The 18878-nt window shown below is 41.0% G+C and overlaps 2 protein-coding genes across 4 annotated transcripts in view; both read left to right on the top strand.

The window, feature by feature from the left end:
- LOC117480806 (low affinity immunoglobulin gamma Fc region receptor II-like) overlaps positions 1-13454 on the top strand; it is a 67947-nt gene extending 54493 nt beyond the window's left edge. For all 3 annotated transcript variants that reach the window (XM_034128285.1, XM_034128286.1, XM_034128287.1), the window contains 4 exons: positions 6497-6580; positions 7441-7536; positions 10402-10491; positions 10990-13454. In XM_034128285.1, the coding sequence (XP_033984176.1) occupies positions 6497-6580; positions 7441-7536; positions 10402-10491; positions 10990-11036 (317 nt within the window). In that variant the 3' untranslated portion in view covers positions 11037-13454. The remainder of the gene's footprint in view (positions 1-6496; positions 6581-7440; positions 7537-10401; positions 10492-10989) is intronic.
- A 1210-nt stretch (positions 13455-14664) lies between these two features.
- On the top strand, positions 14665-16938 carry LOC117480814 (low affinity immunoglobulin gamma Fc region receptor II-c-like). The gene is made up of 6 exons (XM_034128299.1): positions 14665-14783; positions 15122-15157; positions 15349-15606; positions 15937-16179; positions 16254-16436; positions 16644-16938. Exons 1-6 carry the CDS (start codon positions 14753-14755, stop codon positions 16745-16747), a joined length of 855 nt encoding a protein of 284 aa, XP_033984190.1. The 5' UTR covers positions 14665-14752; the 3' UTR covers positions 16748-16938.
- Positions 16939-18878: the final 1940 nt, after the last annotated feature.

Below are 18878 nucleotides of genomic sequence, written 5' to 3'. Positions count from 1 at the left end.
AGTACTTAATGTCAGCAAAACATTACAATTATTATTTACAATGGACTACGCTTAGCTAACAGACACATTTCCACCACTCATGGACCACACCCACCTTTTCTCTTGAAACACTGGGTGACATACTGTCGCCCTTTAGTCCCTCTCTCGTCTTTCTCTCCTTTCTTTTATTTTTGAAAGCCTGACTTTGTGAGTCGTTGAGACATGGCACACACGTAAGTACTAGCATCCCTGCTCCTCACATGCTCTCACTCTCTGCTAGAAAGTGCCGGTGCCGCACAGCGTTTGGAGGCAGGACCAAACCATTACATGTAAATAGAAGGGGGTGTACAGAGGCTTTGGATAATTAACTTTTGGAAGAAAAAAAGTTTGTATCGTAATGAATCGTAGGTTTAGTGAGTACATTATCAATATAACGTTCTATTAATGTTAATTATTGATGAATGATGAAAGGTTACTTAAACATTTTTTCTTAATGTTCTAAACATTTTGGGGCCCCTGTCAGTCACGGGCCCTTAGAATCGTCCTAACTTTTCACCCCCTTACGGCGCCCCTGCCTACATTACGCCTCGATTCCACCGGGTCCGTCTGCGTCGCGTCACGGCTGCGCCGCGGTTTTGGTCCGGCCTGCTCCGGCGTCATACCCTACCGGGCGCGTTTCAGAAGCATTTCAGAAGCGGAGCATCTTGCCTGCCGGCTCGCAGTTTTTGTTGATTTGGGCATATTTCCTGGACAGGCTACTTTGTACAGACAAAGTTAATAATAACTGTAATATTCCAGTTATAAACGACATGAATCAAAGATGTGTTGCTGTATTTTAGTGGTAAAAAAATGCATTCATCATCATAATTATTCTATATGTATGTTACGGGTCCCAAAAGCTTGGGTACCACAGCAACAATAGGCGCGTTCACACCAAGTACTTTGCCGTATTTAGTTCCGGCACTCAGAGCCCCGGCCCTTATTAACCCAGGGCATTTAGTACAGATCGCGTTCACACCGGAGTACTTTTCCCTGAGGGAAGATTACGCAAATGAGCCGCTGACGTCACTTCGTCTTCTTCTGCTTTGGGTTTACTGGCAGGCCGCAAACAACTTCACGGCGTATACTGCCACCCGGAGTCCCTGGCCGGAAGTCCCCGGAGTTGGGGACTGGCTTCAGTAGAAGCTGCTGGGACTCCCAGCAGCTTCTACTGAAGCCTTCCGAGTAAATCGCCAGAACGCCGACACCTCCTCATCTCCACCGCTCCCATGTTTTCTTTTGTGTTGCCATAAGTTAGTCTCTCTGCGTTTGTGCACTGGGCGAATGCTAATGCTAATAATGCTAATGCCAGGAAAATAAAATGGCGGCTTTACAAAACATTTCAGAGTTGTACGGGGCGTGGTTTGCAATTCGCCCAGTCAATCAGAACTGGGGCACTTTTTTCCTCCAGGAAAGTACCATCTCTCAGCAGGCACTAAAAATGGGGGTAAAAGTTCCCGAGATTAAAGGGCCCATGTCATGGCCATTTCCACTGATCATAATTCCATTGTTGAGGTCTACTAGAATAGATTTATATTGTGCAATTTTCCAAACTCACATTGTTTTCTCATACAGCATCTCTGTCAACTACGTGTATTCACTGAATTTCACTCTCTGCCTTTAACGGCTCGTTGTAGCTCCAATAGCTCCAGCCCCCACCCTCCCTGTGAGCACAGTGTGCTCTGATTGGTCGGGACGTTGTGAATCGCGCTGAGCTCCGTGGAGGTGTTGTTTCCTTGTTTAGGATACATAGCCAAACACAGCCAAACTCATCCTGAGCACACACAAACTCACAGCCGAAGTAAAAACAATAAGTGTGGCTTGATATTGAGTAAGAAAAAGGTTGATAAACGCTGTGAGAATGGGTCTGCAGAGAGAATGGGTCTGCAGAGAGAATGGGTCTGCAGAGAGAATGGGTCTGCAGAGAGAATGGGTCTGCAGAGAGAATGGGTCTGCAGAGAGAAAGGGTCTGCAGAGAGAAAGGGTCTGCAGAGAGAATGGGTCTGCAGAGAGAATGGGTCTGCAGAGAGAATGGGTCTGCAGAGAGAAAGGGTCTGCAGAGAGAAAGGGTCTGCAGAGAGAATGGGTCTGCAGAGAGAATGGGTCTGCAGAGAGAATGGGTCTGCAGAGAGAATGCGTCTGCAGAGAGAATGGGTCTGCAGAGAGAAAGGGTCTGCAAAGAGAAAGGGTCTGCAGAGAGAATGGGTCTGCTGAGAGAATGGGTCTGCAGAGAGAATGGGTCTGCAGAGAGAATGGGTCTGCAGAGAGAATGAGAATGGGTCTGCAGAGAGAAAGGGTCTGTAGAGAGAATGGGTCTGCAGAGAGAATGGGTCTGCAGAGAGAATGGGTCTGCAGAGAGAATGGGTCTGCAGAGAGAATGGGTCAGCAGAGAGAATGGGTCAGCAGAGAGAATGGGTCTGCAGAGAGAATGGGTCTGCAGAGAGAATGGGTCTGCAGAGAGAATCTCGCCGCGATCCCAACTGTCTGTTATCAGCCTGCAGCCAGGGAGGAGAAATCAGCAGAGCTCCCTGCTCCCTGCACACAGATGTGTGTGTGAGAAAGTCCGTGGATTGGTCAATTTGGACCAATCAGCGGGGGCTTAACGTAGCGGCTCCACGGATTGGTCCATTTTGTTCCGGGTACGGCATGACATCATGCCGTACCCGGAACAAAATGGAAGAATCAAATGGACAATGACGTATCTCCAACGAGGCGTTTTGGGGAGGTATTTTCTGTGTTAGAGTTTTACTCGCTACAGGGTGTACTTTGAGGGTTTGTGACTCTGCACACCGTTTACATGCAGAAAAACCTTCATAACACACAAGGGGACGGGTAATAACCGGAAAAGCATGACATGGGCCCTTTAAGTGCTCTTTTTGGTGTGAACGCGACATAAGGGGTACTAACGGAACTAAACGCGAAAAGTACGGTGAAAAATACTCCGGTGTGAACGCGGCTATTAAAGATATCTGTAGAAAACAGAAAAGTGCAGCAGCAAGAATTAGACAGGATCCGGTTGATCATCTGGATTGCTTCTTATTCAAAATTCACATAGTTACATTCAAATAGCTGTACTTTACAAACATATCACATTTCTCCATTTAAGTTATCCGTCTATGTTACAGTCAATTACTGCATCTCAAATGCACCATCATTCCCAACTCAAACATGTATCTCCCTCACTAGTATATGACACAGTTTTATACTTCTCAAAACATTTTGTATAACATCACATGTGCAATAGCAAAGCAGGGCTACTATAATATGTAGTGCAATGAACAGTAATACTCACTGTATAAAGGGCAAATGTCTAATCTGCACACACTGGGAAAATTACACTTAATTTATACAAAGCTGTTACTCAGGGAGAAATTCAACATAGTCAATATAAACACATAAAGCTATCAAATAATACTTTCTATCAATATATATCTTTAACAAATATAACATATTATTTTACAATTCACAATGACAACTGTAAGTTTAACTGTTTAGTTTATAAAGCATTCAATGAAAGACTCATTATTATAGGTGTAGGAGCTCACATAAATACACTGTCAGTGTTAATAAACAAAAAAGAGGTGATGTCACTCAGGTGAACAAAACATACTACCCGTGCGCAGCGAGTAGTATGAAGCAACTAGGGTCCTGAGAGTGCATGCGGTCCTGAGAGTGCACCCTCCTCCGAGGCTGCAGCTTCATACTATTGTGCGCAGCAGCTAACCTGCCTGCGAGCCTTCGCTCAGGTCACATTTACACACGGCGCGGCTGAAGCCCGCGAAAACGGCATCCATAGTTGCCGACAGTTTAGTATTTTTAAAGTACCGTTACTATGTCAAACATGCTCAAAACTTTCTGACACACTCTCTTAAACATCTCTAACATTATATCTCATTTACACAAGTTAACATCGATCATTTTCATCATGTACTGACCTGTAGAAAACAGAAAAGTGCAGCAGCAAGAATTAGACACAGGATCCGGTTGATCGTCTGGATAGAGAGGCAAAGTCCCTCCCCTTCCGGTGGGACTCATGGGACCTTGGGTGTTTCTCAATCGCGAGTAAAGCTGCTGCAGAGCCACTATTTCAAGCATACTACGTCAGTGTACGTCAGAGTGCCGCCGAAGGACTGTTCCAATCTCCAGCATACTTGGAAATCTACCGAGCCCGGCGTACTCCGTTTGGAGAAATATCGAGGCTGCACATGAGTAGACTCCGCGGTCTTAAAATCCCCACAATGCTTTGCGCACGGACCAATTTCCCCAAATCTGTGGCGGAAGATGTAAGGCAGGGCCTCTCATATGACGCACACCTGCACACTTGCTAGCGTGTTCCACTCTTTGTTTTCCGAATGCCAGGAAGTATTCTTGCCTCGCTTCTGAAGCAAGATGCTCGGCAGACATGTGCTACCAAGCAAGCGTACTCGTGGTTGAGAAACACCCCTTATTTCGGAAAAAGTTTGTATTGAAGTCAATGGAGAGAGAAAGATTATCTTTCGATCCCGTTTGAATTGTGCCACGAATTACACATATGATGTTTGTCAATCTTAAATAATAATTTCCATGCCAAAAAAGTCACAGTTTGTCGTAAAACTGTTGAAATATAAGACTATGAAAAATACGCAACTAGAAAGACTACAAATCCCAGAATCCCGGTCCCGCATGCTGGCTCTTAGGAACCGACTAACTCCCCTTGTGTGTATGTACAGCTCTCAACATGCCCAGACTTGGAGTGATTTTCACCTCTTTTAATACTTTTCGCCTCATTCTGAAAGAAAGAAGTGAAATGTGCCAACGTGACGGCCGTCTTGGTGTGTGGTGCGAGACGGGAGATGTAGCTCATTGAGCGGTTTCACACAAAAAAAGTGTTACTTCACAGTTTTACGACACATACATTACATGTAACTTTTATTTTTTTGACTTGTAAAATTATCTTTTAAATTGACAAACATCATATGTGTAATTTGTGGCACAATTCAAACGGGATCGAAAGATAATCTTTCTCTCTCCATTGACTTCAATACATAACTTTTCCGAAATAAGGTCCCATGGAGCTCAACCGAAAGGGGAGGGACTTCGCCTCTCTATAGAGAGGCGAAGTCCCTCCCATTCCGGGAAGGGGGACCTTAATGTTAAGGCTAATACAAATGACAAGGCTATGGCTGTAATGCTAACTAACATGCTTGCTACTAGCTAGGTAGCTAACTTGATCCAGCGGCTCCTGGTCCTTTCATCAGACGGGAAGCGAAAGAACGAGCAAGACCCATTGCTGATATGATTACAACCTGGTACAAAGCACACAGGCATCTTGTTAAAGTTATCTTATCTTAGCTATCTCTAATGGCGCATTTCCACTACACGGCCTCGCTCGGCCTCGCTCGGTATGGCTAGGCCTCGTTAGGCCTTGTTAGGACTGGCTCACTTTATGGCGCATTTCCTTTACAGTTTAGGAACTGGGGTAGTATAGTTACGCAGTGTAGGCGGAGCCGTGACGTCATCTTCAATGAGAACCCCAGAAAAACAACACAGCCGTTAGCTGTTAGCACTCAGAGCTCACAGCTCCTCATATCTGTTCAGAAACTCGACAAAAGTTAAACAAGTACAAACCACAGATTGCCTGTGTCATGGCGAATACAGTCGCTGGTTTATTTATGTCTGTATAGGCCGTTGTTGTGAGTGTGGACGGTCGGAGCATATACTGCGTTAGCTTAGCCGATCTCCATTTAGAAAACACGCATTTTAAAAGGTTTTTCGCCTGCCGTCTGTCTGCAGACTTGACAAAGCATTAATTCATGGTTTTTACTAACCGGTATCAGTATGTTGTTACTTCATCATTTAGAAACGTGTATTACAATTAAATCACGGTCAAATATGTTCATCTTGTTGTAGTTGTAGTAGCCCCCTTGCCAGCGATTCTCTCTCTAGTTTAGCATACTCAGCCCGACTCAACCTGGTTGTTGACCCGGAAAGAACCTCGATTTTATCGGGCCAGAAAAACTGTGAAATAGTACCCGCTAGCCGGAACTACGCTAAGTGGAAACGCAACCAAAAACAGGCCCCGCACGGCTCGGCACACTTAAAGCGAGCTCCGCGCTGTAGTGGAAATGCACCATAATATTTAGTGGAGGAAAACAATGATGACATCACTTACGCGACTCTGGGATTTGAAGTCTTTCTAGTTGCGTATTTTTTCATAGTCTTATATTTTTTGTATATTTTAGTTTTACGACAAACTGTGACTTTTTTGACGTGGAAATGATTTTTTAAGAATGGGACAATTCAAACGGGATCGAAAGATACGTTTTCTCTCGCCATTGACTTCAATACATAATTTTTCCGAAATAAGGTCCCATGAGGTCCACCGGAAAGGGAGGGACTTCGCCTCTCTATGTGTGCATGTGCCTGATTGTTATATTATATGTATTATATTAAATGTATAATATTCCATGTAACTCTGATGATGTGTTTCACCGTGCAGAGAGCGATCCAGCTGCAGTTTACTCTGAAGTGAAGAAAGACGTCTGTTACGGAGAGATCGTGATCAACACAAACAGGAGGAGAGGTACACCAACAGATGCTAACTGTTCCCTCTGCTTTCATTCACAATGCTAAGCTAAGCTAATAATAATGTCCACTGAACACTCACAGTATATGTATTCCTTTAAATACATATACTGTGTGATATTAACAAACAGTGTTACATAAAAACTAAAAACTTTTAATACACAGAATTAAAAAATGAACTAAAAGCCTTAAATTAAAACCCATAATAAAACTGTAAATACAAAAATTTAAGTTTTACAAACATTTAAAAAAATTAATCTATTTACATTTTTTTTACTTAAACCCTTTAAATAACCTAAAAAAAAGGAATTTTGTTATTTCACAAAATAATGCCTTAAATTGAATAACTATTACAGATTAAATCAGTTCAGTTAGCTGAGCTAACTGCTAGCAGTGCAGATATACATATTATTATGTTATTAAAGAAGTGATTTCCTGCTTTCATTCACTATGCTAAGCTAAGCAAACATTGCCGGTGCATTAATCAGAATGAAATATGGTGAAAACATTGAATATAATTGGTCTTAATTAGTTGAATCCCAATTTAATTCAATTTTTCCCCCTATTCCATGTTTTGATGAATGCACCGGCACAAAGAGATGCAAATAGATGAAGATTTAGCAAGTTGAACTTTTCAACCCTAATAACAGAGTTTCCTGCAATACACAATCATGAGTATATTTATGAATTAGATTTCTGTAATCTCACCTCGACGCCCAATATTTTCATCCAATTAGTGAGATTTTGATCGTTTCACATGAGTTTTTACTGCAGTTTAAGTTTAACATTTTAGATTTTAAATGTTTCTTTCACATTGTCCTAAAAGTCGATATTAATCAAGTTACATGTTTATTTCAGCTGCTGAAGTGGAAATGGGAGAAGACGTCACATACAGCGATGTCAAAACATCCCAAAGCCGGAAGAAGCCAATCAAAAAGAGCCGACGGGACAGAGGTAATGATTGGTTCTGAGTGTGTTCTTGTTCTTACATCCATCTGAGGACCATCCGGAATTAAAGTCCTTAAGAGGACACTTAAGAAAAAGAAAATGTTCTCTTAAATTAGGATATTTTAGAAGGGAATAAAATCTATAAAGTCAATTTTTACTGGTCCCTACGGTTTTCAGACTGTACTGAGGTCTATTTTAGTGGATGATAGCGTGTGTGAGAACGTGTGTTTGTACCTTGTTGTTAACACAAGCTAGCTCTGAGGTCGTCCAGTTTCCTCTTTCTGATGGAACACACTTCAGAAGTGTTGACCTGCACACGCTGCACTGCAGGACTGTTAATAACACAAAGAAATAATATGAGTAAAATATAAATAGTCAAACTAACACTCTGATTACATACAATATATAATTGTAATTGCACATGCATGCACATATGTGTAGTTTGTCTGACGTGCCGATATGTTCATTTTGGTCAACATGTTGACATTTCTTGATGAAATCTAGCAGCTGTTGTTGCTAAGTTTCCATCACAGTTGTTGAAGCTATTTTCTGCTTTCCAAGAAGCAGAAGTGTAAAGAAGAACAACTTTTTCACATCTTTCTTAAAAAAAGAGTGGTTCCCACGAGACAGAGGGTAAACAGAGCGGTAATGAGAGTGGGAATGTAGGGCCGGCAGGTGTCGGTGCTCAATGTTTCAACTTTGTGCAGAAACACACACTTGCATGTCTCCATGCCTTAATGTTCAAAAAGCTCTTTATTTCTCTCATACTGCCTGTGCTGCAGCACATCTTTTCACCCTCTGTCTGAAACCAGAGCCCAGTCTACTCTGATTGGTCAACCAGCTTAGAGATGTCCCCCCCCCAAGTTTATCATGTGCAGCCAGTGCTTGAATTGGAATAAAAAAGGTGCCAGTACTCTAAATCAGCAACTGTTTCAAGTCAATTTATTTATACAGCCCAAAAACAAGTATTTGGCTCAAAGTCATAGTATATCCTATAATGCTGGTGGGTTTGTCTCTTTGCTGTATATTTTAGAAAGGCTCACTGTACTTAAACAAAATGACTCAGGGTGCATCTGAGATTAGAGGGGGTGCAGGGGTAAAGTGCTAAGTGGAGAGTGGATCTAACTAGGGATGCCAGAAACTGACCATGATCAAATTCGACAATCGGACAGCCCTGGCGAATATTAATCGATTACTCGCCGCCGCCCCCCCCCCCCCCCCACCCCGCGCGGGAGAGAAAAAAAAAAGTATTTTCGCAGAGCTTGCATTTTACTTAATTTGCACTTATCAGTTCGCAGTAGTTCCACGAGGAACTCTTCTTTGAACGTGCCGCTTTGTTCATCTTTAGTTGTGTTGTTCTCACTGTTCTGTATATCGCCAATAAATCAATCGCACGTGTGACGGAGAAGGGGGGGGGGGCGGTGTGTAACAGGCTGCAGCAGGCAGCAGCAGTCTGCACTCTGCGCAGCCTGCGCTGCTGGCTTCCTCCAAGTTTACAGTAAAACAAACTGGTGGTGTGACCAATGGCCATTTACAATTATTAATACTATTACTATTATTAGCATTAGTCTATATTTTGGTTGAAACTAAGCCAGGAAAAAAAAGAAAAACATAAATAATAATAAAAAAATATATAAATAAAATCGAATTTTAAAAATTATTTTCGATTATGGAGACTGTAACGAATATTCGAAAAATCGAATAATCGCTGGCATCCCTAGATCTAACACAAGATTTTTTTTTAAATGTTGAAGTTAAAAGCATCAATCTGGTGCACTTTGAGAGCAAAATGAAGAGATCTATGGATACCTCTCTCAACATCCATATGAAACAGAACTGTAAACAGATTTTCTTTTTCTTCATGGATATTTTACAAATCACTCCCCTTTTAAACTCTATTCTTGTTTTACTGTCATATAGTATTTCATTTTTAGTGAGTTACTCAGATGAGTACCAGGAGACAGCGTTTGGTACTCTGGTACAATTGTGGTGAAGGCATCTGAGTTAGATGTATTTGAACCAAAATGTCTACAGGCATACTGTAGCAGAAGATGGCATCTTTTTTACTGGAAATTCCAGCCAATCTCTGTTTTTAAACCATGAGCTGCGAAATGAGCGCCTTACCCCACTGTACAGGCGAGTTGGGAACTTGTTTAAATATACCTGGGCAGGCTCTGTTTTGCAGAGGTCCTCTGGCACTTGCGAGCCGCCGAGGGGTGGCGGTGTTTGGGGCGACGAAGACTGCTGCTCCGGGGGCGAGGCGGGCAAAGCGGCGGCGGCACCTCATGACGCATCTACTGAGTACTGAGTACCGCCGTACCGGCACCGTGCCGGTACTCAGTAAGAAGTAACGGTACCAGATGGGTAAAAATCAGAAGTGCCGGTACTGCGTAGCGGTGAGTACCGGCCCAATTCAAGCACTGGTTGGAGCGCTAGCCAATAGGAGCACGAGTGTTCCATAGTGATGTCACTATGTTCAGGAAGTAAACAAAGGAGTTTTTACATTTCTAATGAAATTCTAAGAAATACAAATCAATAGTGTAAGCACCGACATTACACCCTACTTTCCCGCTCTGTTTGCCCTCCGTCTCGTGGGTCAGTTTGCAGTTTTTTTCCACTCTGCTTGTAAAACCACAGCAGGCTCATTTCCAGAGAAGTGCTGATCTCATCCTGACGTTTGGGTTTTTATTGACAACGCAAAATGTATTTTAATCGAGGCGGGCAGCTCTGTGGTCGTCCATCTTCCTGTTTCAGAAGAACACCTTTCATCGTTCTCACGCAACATGAACAGTTATACCAAAGCAGCGTTATTATTGTTATATTATATGTATTTTATTCCATGTAACTCTGATGATGTGTTTCACCGTGCAGAGAGCGGTCCAGCTGCAGTTTACTCTGAAGTGAAGAAGAAGAGAGACGTCTGTCACGGAGAGATCACGATCAACACAAACAGGAGGAGAGGTACAACAACAGATGCTAACTGTTCCCTCTGCTTTCATTCACTATGCTAAGCTAAGCTAACAATGTCCACTGAACACTCACACAAGAAAGAGCAAGATTCCTTTAAATACATATACTGTGTGATATTAACAAACTTATGACTCAATTATTATGAGCTCAGAATAAAGAGTCTTTCATGAAGCTTTTAGTATAAAAACATACTAAATAATACATGTTAAATAAAGACAAATATGTTTTATGCTAATTAAAGTTTTACAAACATGAAATAGTATTTTTTAAATAAAGATATTTAAAGCAAATGTACTTACCCTTTAAATAACCTAAAAAAACACAATTTTATTAATTCACCAAATAATACCTTAAATTGAATAACTATTATAGATGAAATCAGTTCAGTTAGCTCAGCTCTGCACACACAGTTCAGATATAAATATGATTATGTTATTAAAGCAGTGACTTCCTGTTTGCATGTTTTAATAAAGTTTGTCCTGTTTTTAGCAGAGATCGTCCCCGAGCCGGACGTCCTGTACTCGTCTCTGAAGTAGACCTGAAGAAGAACTCCTCTGGACATCTTTTTATTCTCTGTGTTACTAGTGACTCTACAGTGACTCTTGAGCAGAGGAGTAAAGGCTGTTCTGCTGCTGTGGTTCTGTGGGTTTCACTTCGCTGATAAACAGCTCCATTTGTTCTGGTTTGGTCGCGGCTAACCAAGAACAGAAACACACCTGATAACAGAGGACACACACGGCAGACACACACACTGTGTGCAGTTCATATTGTGTATATCAAATCATGGTGGAAGAAGTACTCAGATACTTTCTGAAGTAAAACTGCAAATACTTTGGTTTAAAATACTTCATCACCAGTAAAATAATTAAACATGTTCAGTACTTTTGAATAATAATAAAATATGGATAAAGAAACTTCACAAATATCAAATAATCGAAAAATAATATATTTTTTATTTCTGTCACACAATTTGCTTGACTAAGTATTTAAATTAATTTCATTTTTATTTGTTCCGCTCATGGTACGCAAAACCCAATGTACAATAATTGCCAACAAAACATGTCTCTATGAACACACCACTGAGCGAAAAGGAGCAGGGAGAAGAAACAAATCTTATATGACCTGCCTCTTCCTAAAAAACACAAAATCAATAGAAATAGATGGTCTGTCCTTCATATGTTCTTTTTCACAGCCAAACGTATTCACAGATATAACATAACAGTATCAAAAAGTACTTATTTCCCACTTTACGGTTAACGGAAAAAACAAAACAACAACACCAAAACATCACATGTATAAGGAAAAGGAAAAGTGCAACACCCTCATCCGAGTCCTACTGGAGAAGAAAGTGGAAAGCGGCGCATAATAATAATAACAATAATAATAATAACAACAATAACAATGGGACCTGCAAATAAAGAACAGACATCACATCAAAGACATCAACAATATGTACCAATGCAGGACCAGGGTACATTATTCACATTCTGCTTCATATAGTCCCATCTTTCTTCATTTATACCATTTCTTTAACTGAAAAATACATATACAATTCTTTAGATCCTTCTGTTGAGAATTCCACAATTTTACACCAACCACCGAAACACACATTTGCTTTAGAGTAGTCCTTGCATAAGGATGCTTACAATGTAATATCCTTCTGTGGTCTTCCTTGTCTGATCCAAAAACAAACAGCTGTTGTAAATATCCTGGTAACATTCTGCTTGTTGCCCTGAGCATTACTGATGATGTCTGCAGCTCAGCTATCTCTTTGAGTTTCAAGAGTCCTGACTTAAAAAACAGTCTGTTGTTGTGTTCTCTTGAATCAGCTTTATGAATTATTCTTACTGCCCTTTTCTGTAATATTGACAATGGCTTTATGTTGCTCATATACGTGTTGCCCCAAAACTTCTATACAGTAAATAAAACATGGCAAAATGAGTGAACAGTACAACATCCTCAATGCCTTGTAATCTAGCAAATACTTTGCCTTGTTTAGAACATAAATATTCCTAGACACTTTGTTTTTAACATGTGCTATGTGTGATTTCCACGTCAGGTGATCATCCAGTGTCACACCTAAACATCGAAATTCAGAAACCCTTTCAATAGAAACTCCATCAATGGACAGTGAAATGTTTTCATCTTTTTTTCTATTAGCAAAAACCATAAACTTAGTTTCATTCAAATTTAGGGTTAACTTATTTTCATAAAACCATCTTTTAAGTTTGACCATTTCATGTCCAATACACTTTGCCAAAATGTTTAAATCATCTCCTGAACAAAAGAAATGGGTGTCGTCTGCAAACAACACAAATTGCAATAATGTTGACGTTTCACGTATTTCATTGATGTACAAAATAAAAGGTTTAGGCCCTAAATCCGAGCCCTGTGGGACACCACATTCTATGTTCATACACTCCGATGTACTACCAGCTAATTCTACATATTGTTGTCTTTTATCTAAATAACTTTTTAACCAATCTAGAACTACTCCTCTCACACCATATCTATGTCATTTTGAAATGAATAGGTAATGGTCTATGGTGTCAAATGTATTTTTTAAGTCAATAAATACACCTATTGTGTATTTCTTTCTTTCTATAGCTGTTGTAATTTCTTCTGTTATTTTCATTAAAGCTGTCGATCGATTTTTCCTAAATCCATACTGACTCAATAACTCATTTCTTTCAATACAATTATCAAATTGTTGGACAAAGAATTTTTCAAGGACCTTTGAAAAGTGTGAAAGCAAGGACATCGGTCTGTAGTTAGTAAAGTGTGAAAGCAAGGACACTGGTCAGAGATCATCTTTTAACATATTATTATAATATTCTCTTTTTGCTTGTCTCATTATAACTGTCCACTCATTTGTATATGCCTTGTATTGCTTTCCAACTGCCTTTGTCCTACATGTTATGAAGTCTTTATAAAGATTATTTTTCTTCTTGCAAGCATTTTGTAAGCCCTCTGTTATCCAAGGCTTTTTATACTAAGTACCTTTATATGTACAGAGTACAGTGGGACAATGTTTATCATACAATGATATGTAGGTGTTTACATCTTCTACATAAAGCCCTCTCCACTCTTCCTTTAAGAGGTCAGTCCTTACCCGGACATATCTACTGCGAGTCTCTTCCCTCTCTTTCTGTAATTGCCAATCATATGTTACAAATACAGGTAAATGATGGCTTATGTCCTTTATTATGAACTCTTAGCACTGCTTTCCATGACCTTTGTAAAGATATGGTGGATCGATGTTGCACAGGTTGATGTTATTCTCCTGGGCTTGGTGATCAGGGGATGACGCCCCCTGCTGTGCGATGCATCCAGGAAATCAGAAGTTGTTTTGTGTTTAGATTCATTTAAAATCCCCACAAATAATACATGTCTTATTTCCATTTAGGCCATCCATTAATACTCCTAAACTATCTTTAAACATCTCTACATTTGATCCTGGTGCTCTGTGTGCACAAGTCACAACAACATTTCTCTTCCTTTCCATTTCCAGTTCCATACATTACATTAAATCATCAGTCCCAGTGTGCATTTTAAGACGCAGTATTCAAATGTATATCAAAATATTATATACCATACAAACCAAATGATATTGGTTACATATACAAATAGATTCATGTACAATTTACCAAATAATATCAATGAACCATGATTGTTGTTAAGACTTATATATACAAAAACAATCTTAACATGAAAAGTGTATTGTTGTTTATTATTAAGATCATTTTACATTATCATAATAAGAGGAAGTGTTGGAGACAGGCTTTTGTTTTGGTCAAAGTAATATTGCCATCTAGTGGCGACCTTGTGTACTGCATGGTGAATAAAAGACTACAATTCCCATGTTGCAGCCAATTCAGAGACAGAGGTGGTCAACCTGTGGGGGAGATGCCGACACAATTATTACAATTATTTAACATTTATCATCCAACAGAATATATAAAGAGAATCTTAGTTTGCTTCAATAAACACTTTTTTGTTGAGTTGTGCCTCTTGTTGTTGTGTTCACTCTGACTGAAAGAGTATTTTCTGAGTCTAATTTGTGTGGAAACTATTTTATTTTGAATAACCGCACAAGCCGAGTAGCCAAGAGTAAAACTGATAACCTGAAGGATTAGTAGATGTGTTTCAAAAGGTGTTCAGAGTGGTTGAAGGAAGCGGTGACAGGAAGGAAACGCTGGTGTGAGCTATACTTTCAGAGAAACAGTTTGATGTCACATCACAAAGAGGTACAATGGATCCAACAAGTCTTCAACGCCTCGTCTGTAAGTACAATCTTTATTCTGTTAGCATGAGGGAAGACGTTCAGATATCATACAAACATCTGAGAGTTCACTGACCTTCACAACAAGCATCCAGAGTCTGGAGAGATGTAACTCTCTGTACTGTTTGGTACGTTCAGGAGAAACTGCAAACTAATATGATTGTTGTGGTGCATTCAAGTTCCTGCTAAAAGAGAAGTCTGTTATTTTCTCAGACTTCTATCCAGTCTGACTCGTGCTAACTTTGCACTACATTCATGTGTTCTAAAAGCACCATACAGACCTGTTGAAGTGTCCTGTGTGTCGCAGTGAACTCACACTAACCTGTGGTTTCTCCTCAGTCCTCACCTCCCTGCTGAGCTGCTCCACTAACCAGGGTCAGTACACTTTCTCCATCTTAGAAACTCAAAGCTGTGTCTCTGTTGACCTGATGCATCACTTTAGTCTCAGAGTAACTGAACTCTTTTCTATCCTCACATACTGAACTCTGCATCGCATGTTAGATTCATCAGTGAACATATCAGTGGCTTCTTCTTCTTCAGTGTTTTATAAATCTTCCTCCCTGCAGCTCGTCTGACGGTGACTCCCAGCAGCTCTCAGGTATTTAGAGATGAACCTGTCTCTCTGAGATGTGAGGACGCCTCTGATGGATGGACTGTGAGGAGAAACACGAGCATTGGTAACAGAGCTGAGTGTGGAGTCGGCTGGGGAAGACCTGCTGGTTCCTCCTGTAACGTCAGCCACATGGACCCTTTGGACAGTGGAGGTTACTGGTGTGAGTCCACAGAGGGATCCACCAGTAACACCATCAGCATCACCGTCTCTGGTAAGATCAGCCTCACTTCAAACTCTATGAGTCATTCAATGTTTCCATCAGCCGACCACAGAGCTGCTAGCTTGTGCTAACCACAGGGTACAAAACACACATTCTCACATGCAAAGCAAACGCTATCATCCACTACACCTCAGTACTGTAGGGACAAGTAAATATTCATGTTTAAAGTTTTATTTCTCCCTAGAATATTCTAATTGTAGGGAAAAGTCTATTTTTCTAAAGTGACCTCTTAAGTACTAAAACTCCAGATGGTCCTCATAAGGATATAAGTACAATAATACACACACACACACGTCATGTTGTTCCTGTCTCCGTGTTCAGGTGGATCAGTGATCCTGCAGAGTCCTGTCCTCCCTGTGATGGAGGGAGATGACGTCACTCTGACCTGTAGAACAAAGATGGCCGCCCCCCCCCCTGCTAGTTTCTTCAAAGATGGCGTCTTCATTGGGACTGAGTCTGATGGTCACATGACCCTCCTCCATGTCTCCAGGTCTAATGAAGGCCTCTACAAGTGTAGAGTCCAGAATAAAGGAGAGTCTGCAGAGAGCCGGCTGTCTGTCTCAGGTGAGGAGCTTTCCTTTGGTTTCAGGACTCATTCCTTCAGATGTTCACCTGACCAGGTGTGATTCTCTCTGCAGAAAAACCTCCTATGACCACCACGAACACGCCTACCTCTTCTTCTTCCTCCTCGACCATGAACGCGCCTACCTCTCTCTCCTCCCTCCACCTTGTGTTCAGGGTGCTCCGCCACCTGGTGGTTTTCTGCCCGTACTGCATCTGCACTTACATTGTGGTGTCTTTGTATCGACAGAGAGCCAGAGGTAAGAAACTTATTTTGTTCAAATGACAGCCATTTAATTAAATGAGACATCCGTCATTTAAAAGCTTCATGAATTAAACATGACATTTAGTGCGTCTGCATCATCGTCTCCTTTACACCGGATTGAACCAGAAATCGACCAAGCTCTATCACCGGGTCAGGAAGTTCTGCTGTTGATATTCTTAACACATTTTCTTTCTGACAACAGGAAACGACCCGTCCGTCTCCGTGGCGATGACCCCGCCCACCCACGCTGAGCAGGGATTGGATGATGATGTCATGTCTGCTGTCACCACGGAGCATCAGTTCTGATCTGATGTTAAAAGAGTCTGAACTCCTCCGTAGATCAGAGACTCCACGTGTTGTAGTTCTTATGGGTTGATACGATTACACATGGTACTATTATAACTTGCACACCATCTTTAAATTGGTTCCAAAAGATTGTTTGTGTTTGCTTAACAAATAATTCTGTGTTACTGAAATAAAGTATATCTTGCAAAGACCTTTTCTACAAATATTTCAAATAAAAATCTGTTCAAATTGATTTGCGCACTCTTTTAAAAGTGATAGTATTTTTACTTTAATAAAATGTCTTTAAAGTGCCTTTACTTCTGACCCACAATCCTTTGCAGATACAGATATACAGGAATAGCAAATGGTCAAAGTTTCCGATACTTTGGAAAATATTAAAGTATTTCACAATACAGGTAAATCTACTTAGTATAAAAATGAATAACAGATTACCCAGAAAGGTCCCTAAAGCATATTTTTATGTATTAAGTAGAGACTGGAAATATTATTGACTTTAAATCCATAAACCCTTTATTCAAGGAAACAGGATTAATGCAAAACAGACTAGTACACTCTTTCCCTCTTATCTCAAAAAGAATTTGTTAAAGGTGACGGCTGCTTCCTGTTCTTTGTTGGTTGGTTGGACACCTATGGCAACAGGAAAATCACACACACACACACATGCACGCACGCACGCACGCACACACACACACACCCTTTAACAAAGAGTCCAGTTTGATTGTAATAAATGAGGGGGAGGTGATCTGAGAACTGTTTCTAGTCCAAATTGAGACTAAAGGGGAAATGTGCACAACACATATTTGTATTCAAATGTTAAATGTGGTCCAACCAGTTAGGTTACAAAAAAACCCCTTCATCCATGCAACGCGTTATCGTGCCATGCATGGGAACAAGGAAGAGAACAGGTGCTTTGAGTTCAGTAGAGATTTGGTTATTAAGACAATGCTATGAAGGGGTTAGGGTTATCCTCATGATGTCATCAAATGTGCCCCTGCCTTCATTTGAGAGGAAAACTCGTCTTAGGGCTGAACAGCAGATATATGCACACATGTGTACATAGCAGTAACCTTAAAGGAAAGCATCAGCATTAAAAACATCATCTCATAAACAATCACACATGTTTATGTGTTGGGTAGGGTTAGGGTTTGAGAGCAGCTGTGCTTTTTGTTCGATGAAAAGCAGATTGTTCTCAGAGTTCATCACATCAAGGTTCAAGGTTCTTTATTGTCAATCTGACATAGCTACAGAGTAATTATGCAGTTGAAAATCTTATGTCACAGGCTTCTCCAACAATGCAACATAATAACATAACATAATAACAATAAGAGCAAGAGCAATACAAAAATAATAATAGTTATAAAAATGAAATAAAGTTATGATGTGGAATAGTGCAGTATGAGTCTATACACAAGTTATTGGAATGATATATATATATTAGGTATTAGATACATACTACTGAGTAGCAGATGAATGTTTTGAAGTTGTTTCAACAGTTCAATTTTTTAACAGTCTCACTGCCCGCGGGAAGAAACTGTCTCCGAATCTTCTTGTCCTTGCCAGGATGCTGCGGTAACGTCTGCCAGACGGCAACAGAAAGAACAGTTTGTGGCTGGGGTGATGGGGGTCTTTGATAATCCGTAGTGATTTCTTCCTGAGCCGCTGGGAGTAAAGGTCCTCCATGGATGGCAGCTCCGTCCTGGTGATGTGCTGTGCAGTTTTCACCACCCTCTGTAAAGCCTTACGATCGAGGTCGGTGCAGCTGCCGTACCAGGCCGTCATGCTGCCAGTGAGGATACTCTCTATGGTGCACCTGTAGAAGTTGCAGAGTATCCTGGAATCCATTTTGAACCTCCTCAACCTGCGGAGGAAGAAGAGCCGCTGTCGAGCTTTCTTGGTGATGGTGGTGGTGTGAAGAGACCATGTCAGGTCCTCAGTGATGTGGACCCCAAGGAACCTGAAGCTTTTGACTCTCTCCACCGTAGTCCCATTGATGGCGATGGGGGCGTGTCCCTCTCCCTGCTGCTTCCTGTAGTCCACAATCAGCTCCTTTGTTTTGCTGACACTGAGATGGAGGTTGTTATCCTGGCACCAAGATGTCAGGTTTTCGACCTCCTCTCTGTACGCCGTCTCG

This window comes from Trematomus bernacchii, unplaced genomic scaffold (assembly GCF_902827165.1).
Source record: "Trematomus bernacchii unplaced genomic scaffold, fTreBer1.1, whole genome shotgun sequence".
Taxonomy (NCBI): Eukaryota; Metazoa; Chordata; class Actinopteri; order Perciformes; family Nototheniidae; genus Trematomus; species Trematomus bernacchii.
This window is presented reverse-complemented; position numbering and strand designations above follow the sequence as displayed.

Bases quoted from the DNA above. Each gene is read 5' to 3' on its own strand.
- LOC117480814 (XM_034128299.1), top strand. From the start codon at position 14,753: ATGGATCCAACAAGTCTTCAACGCCTCGTCT. The intron at 15,607-15,936 runs GTAAGATCAGCC...CTCCGTGTTCAG, and splicing joins CATCAGCATCACCGTCTCTG to GTGGATCAGTGATCCTGCAG. The intron at 16,437-16,643 runs GTAAGAAACTTA...TTCTGACAACAG, and splicing joins GTATCGACAGAGAGCCAGAG to GAAACGACCCGTCCGTCTCC.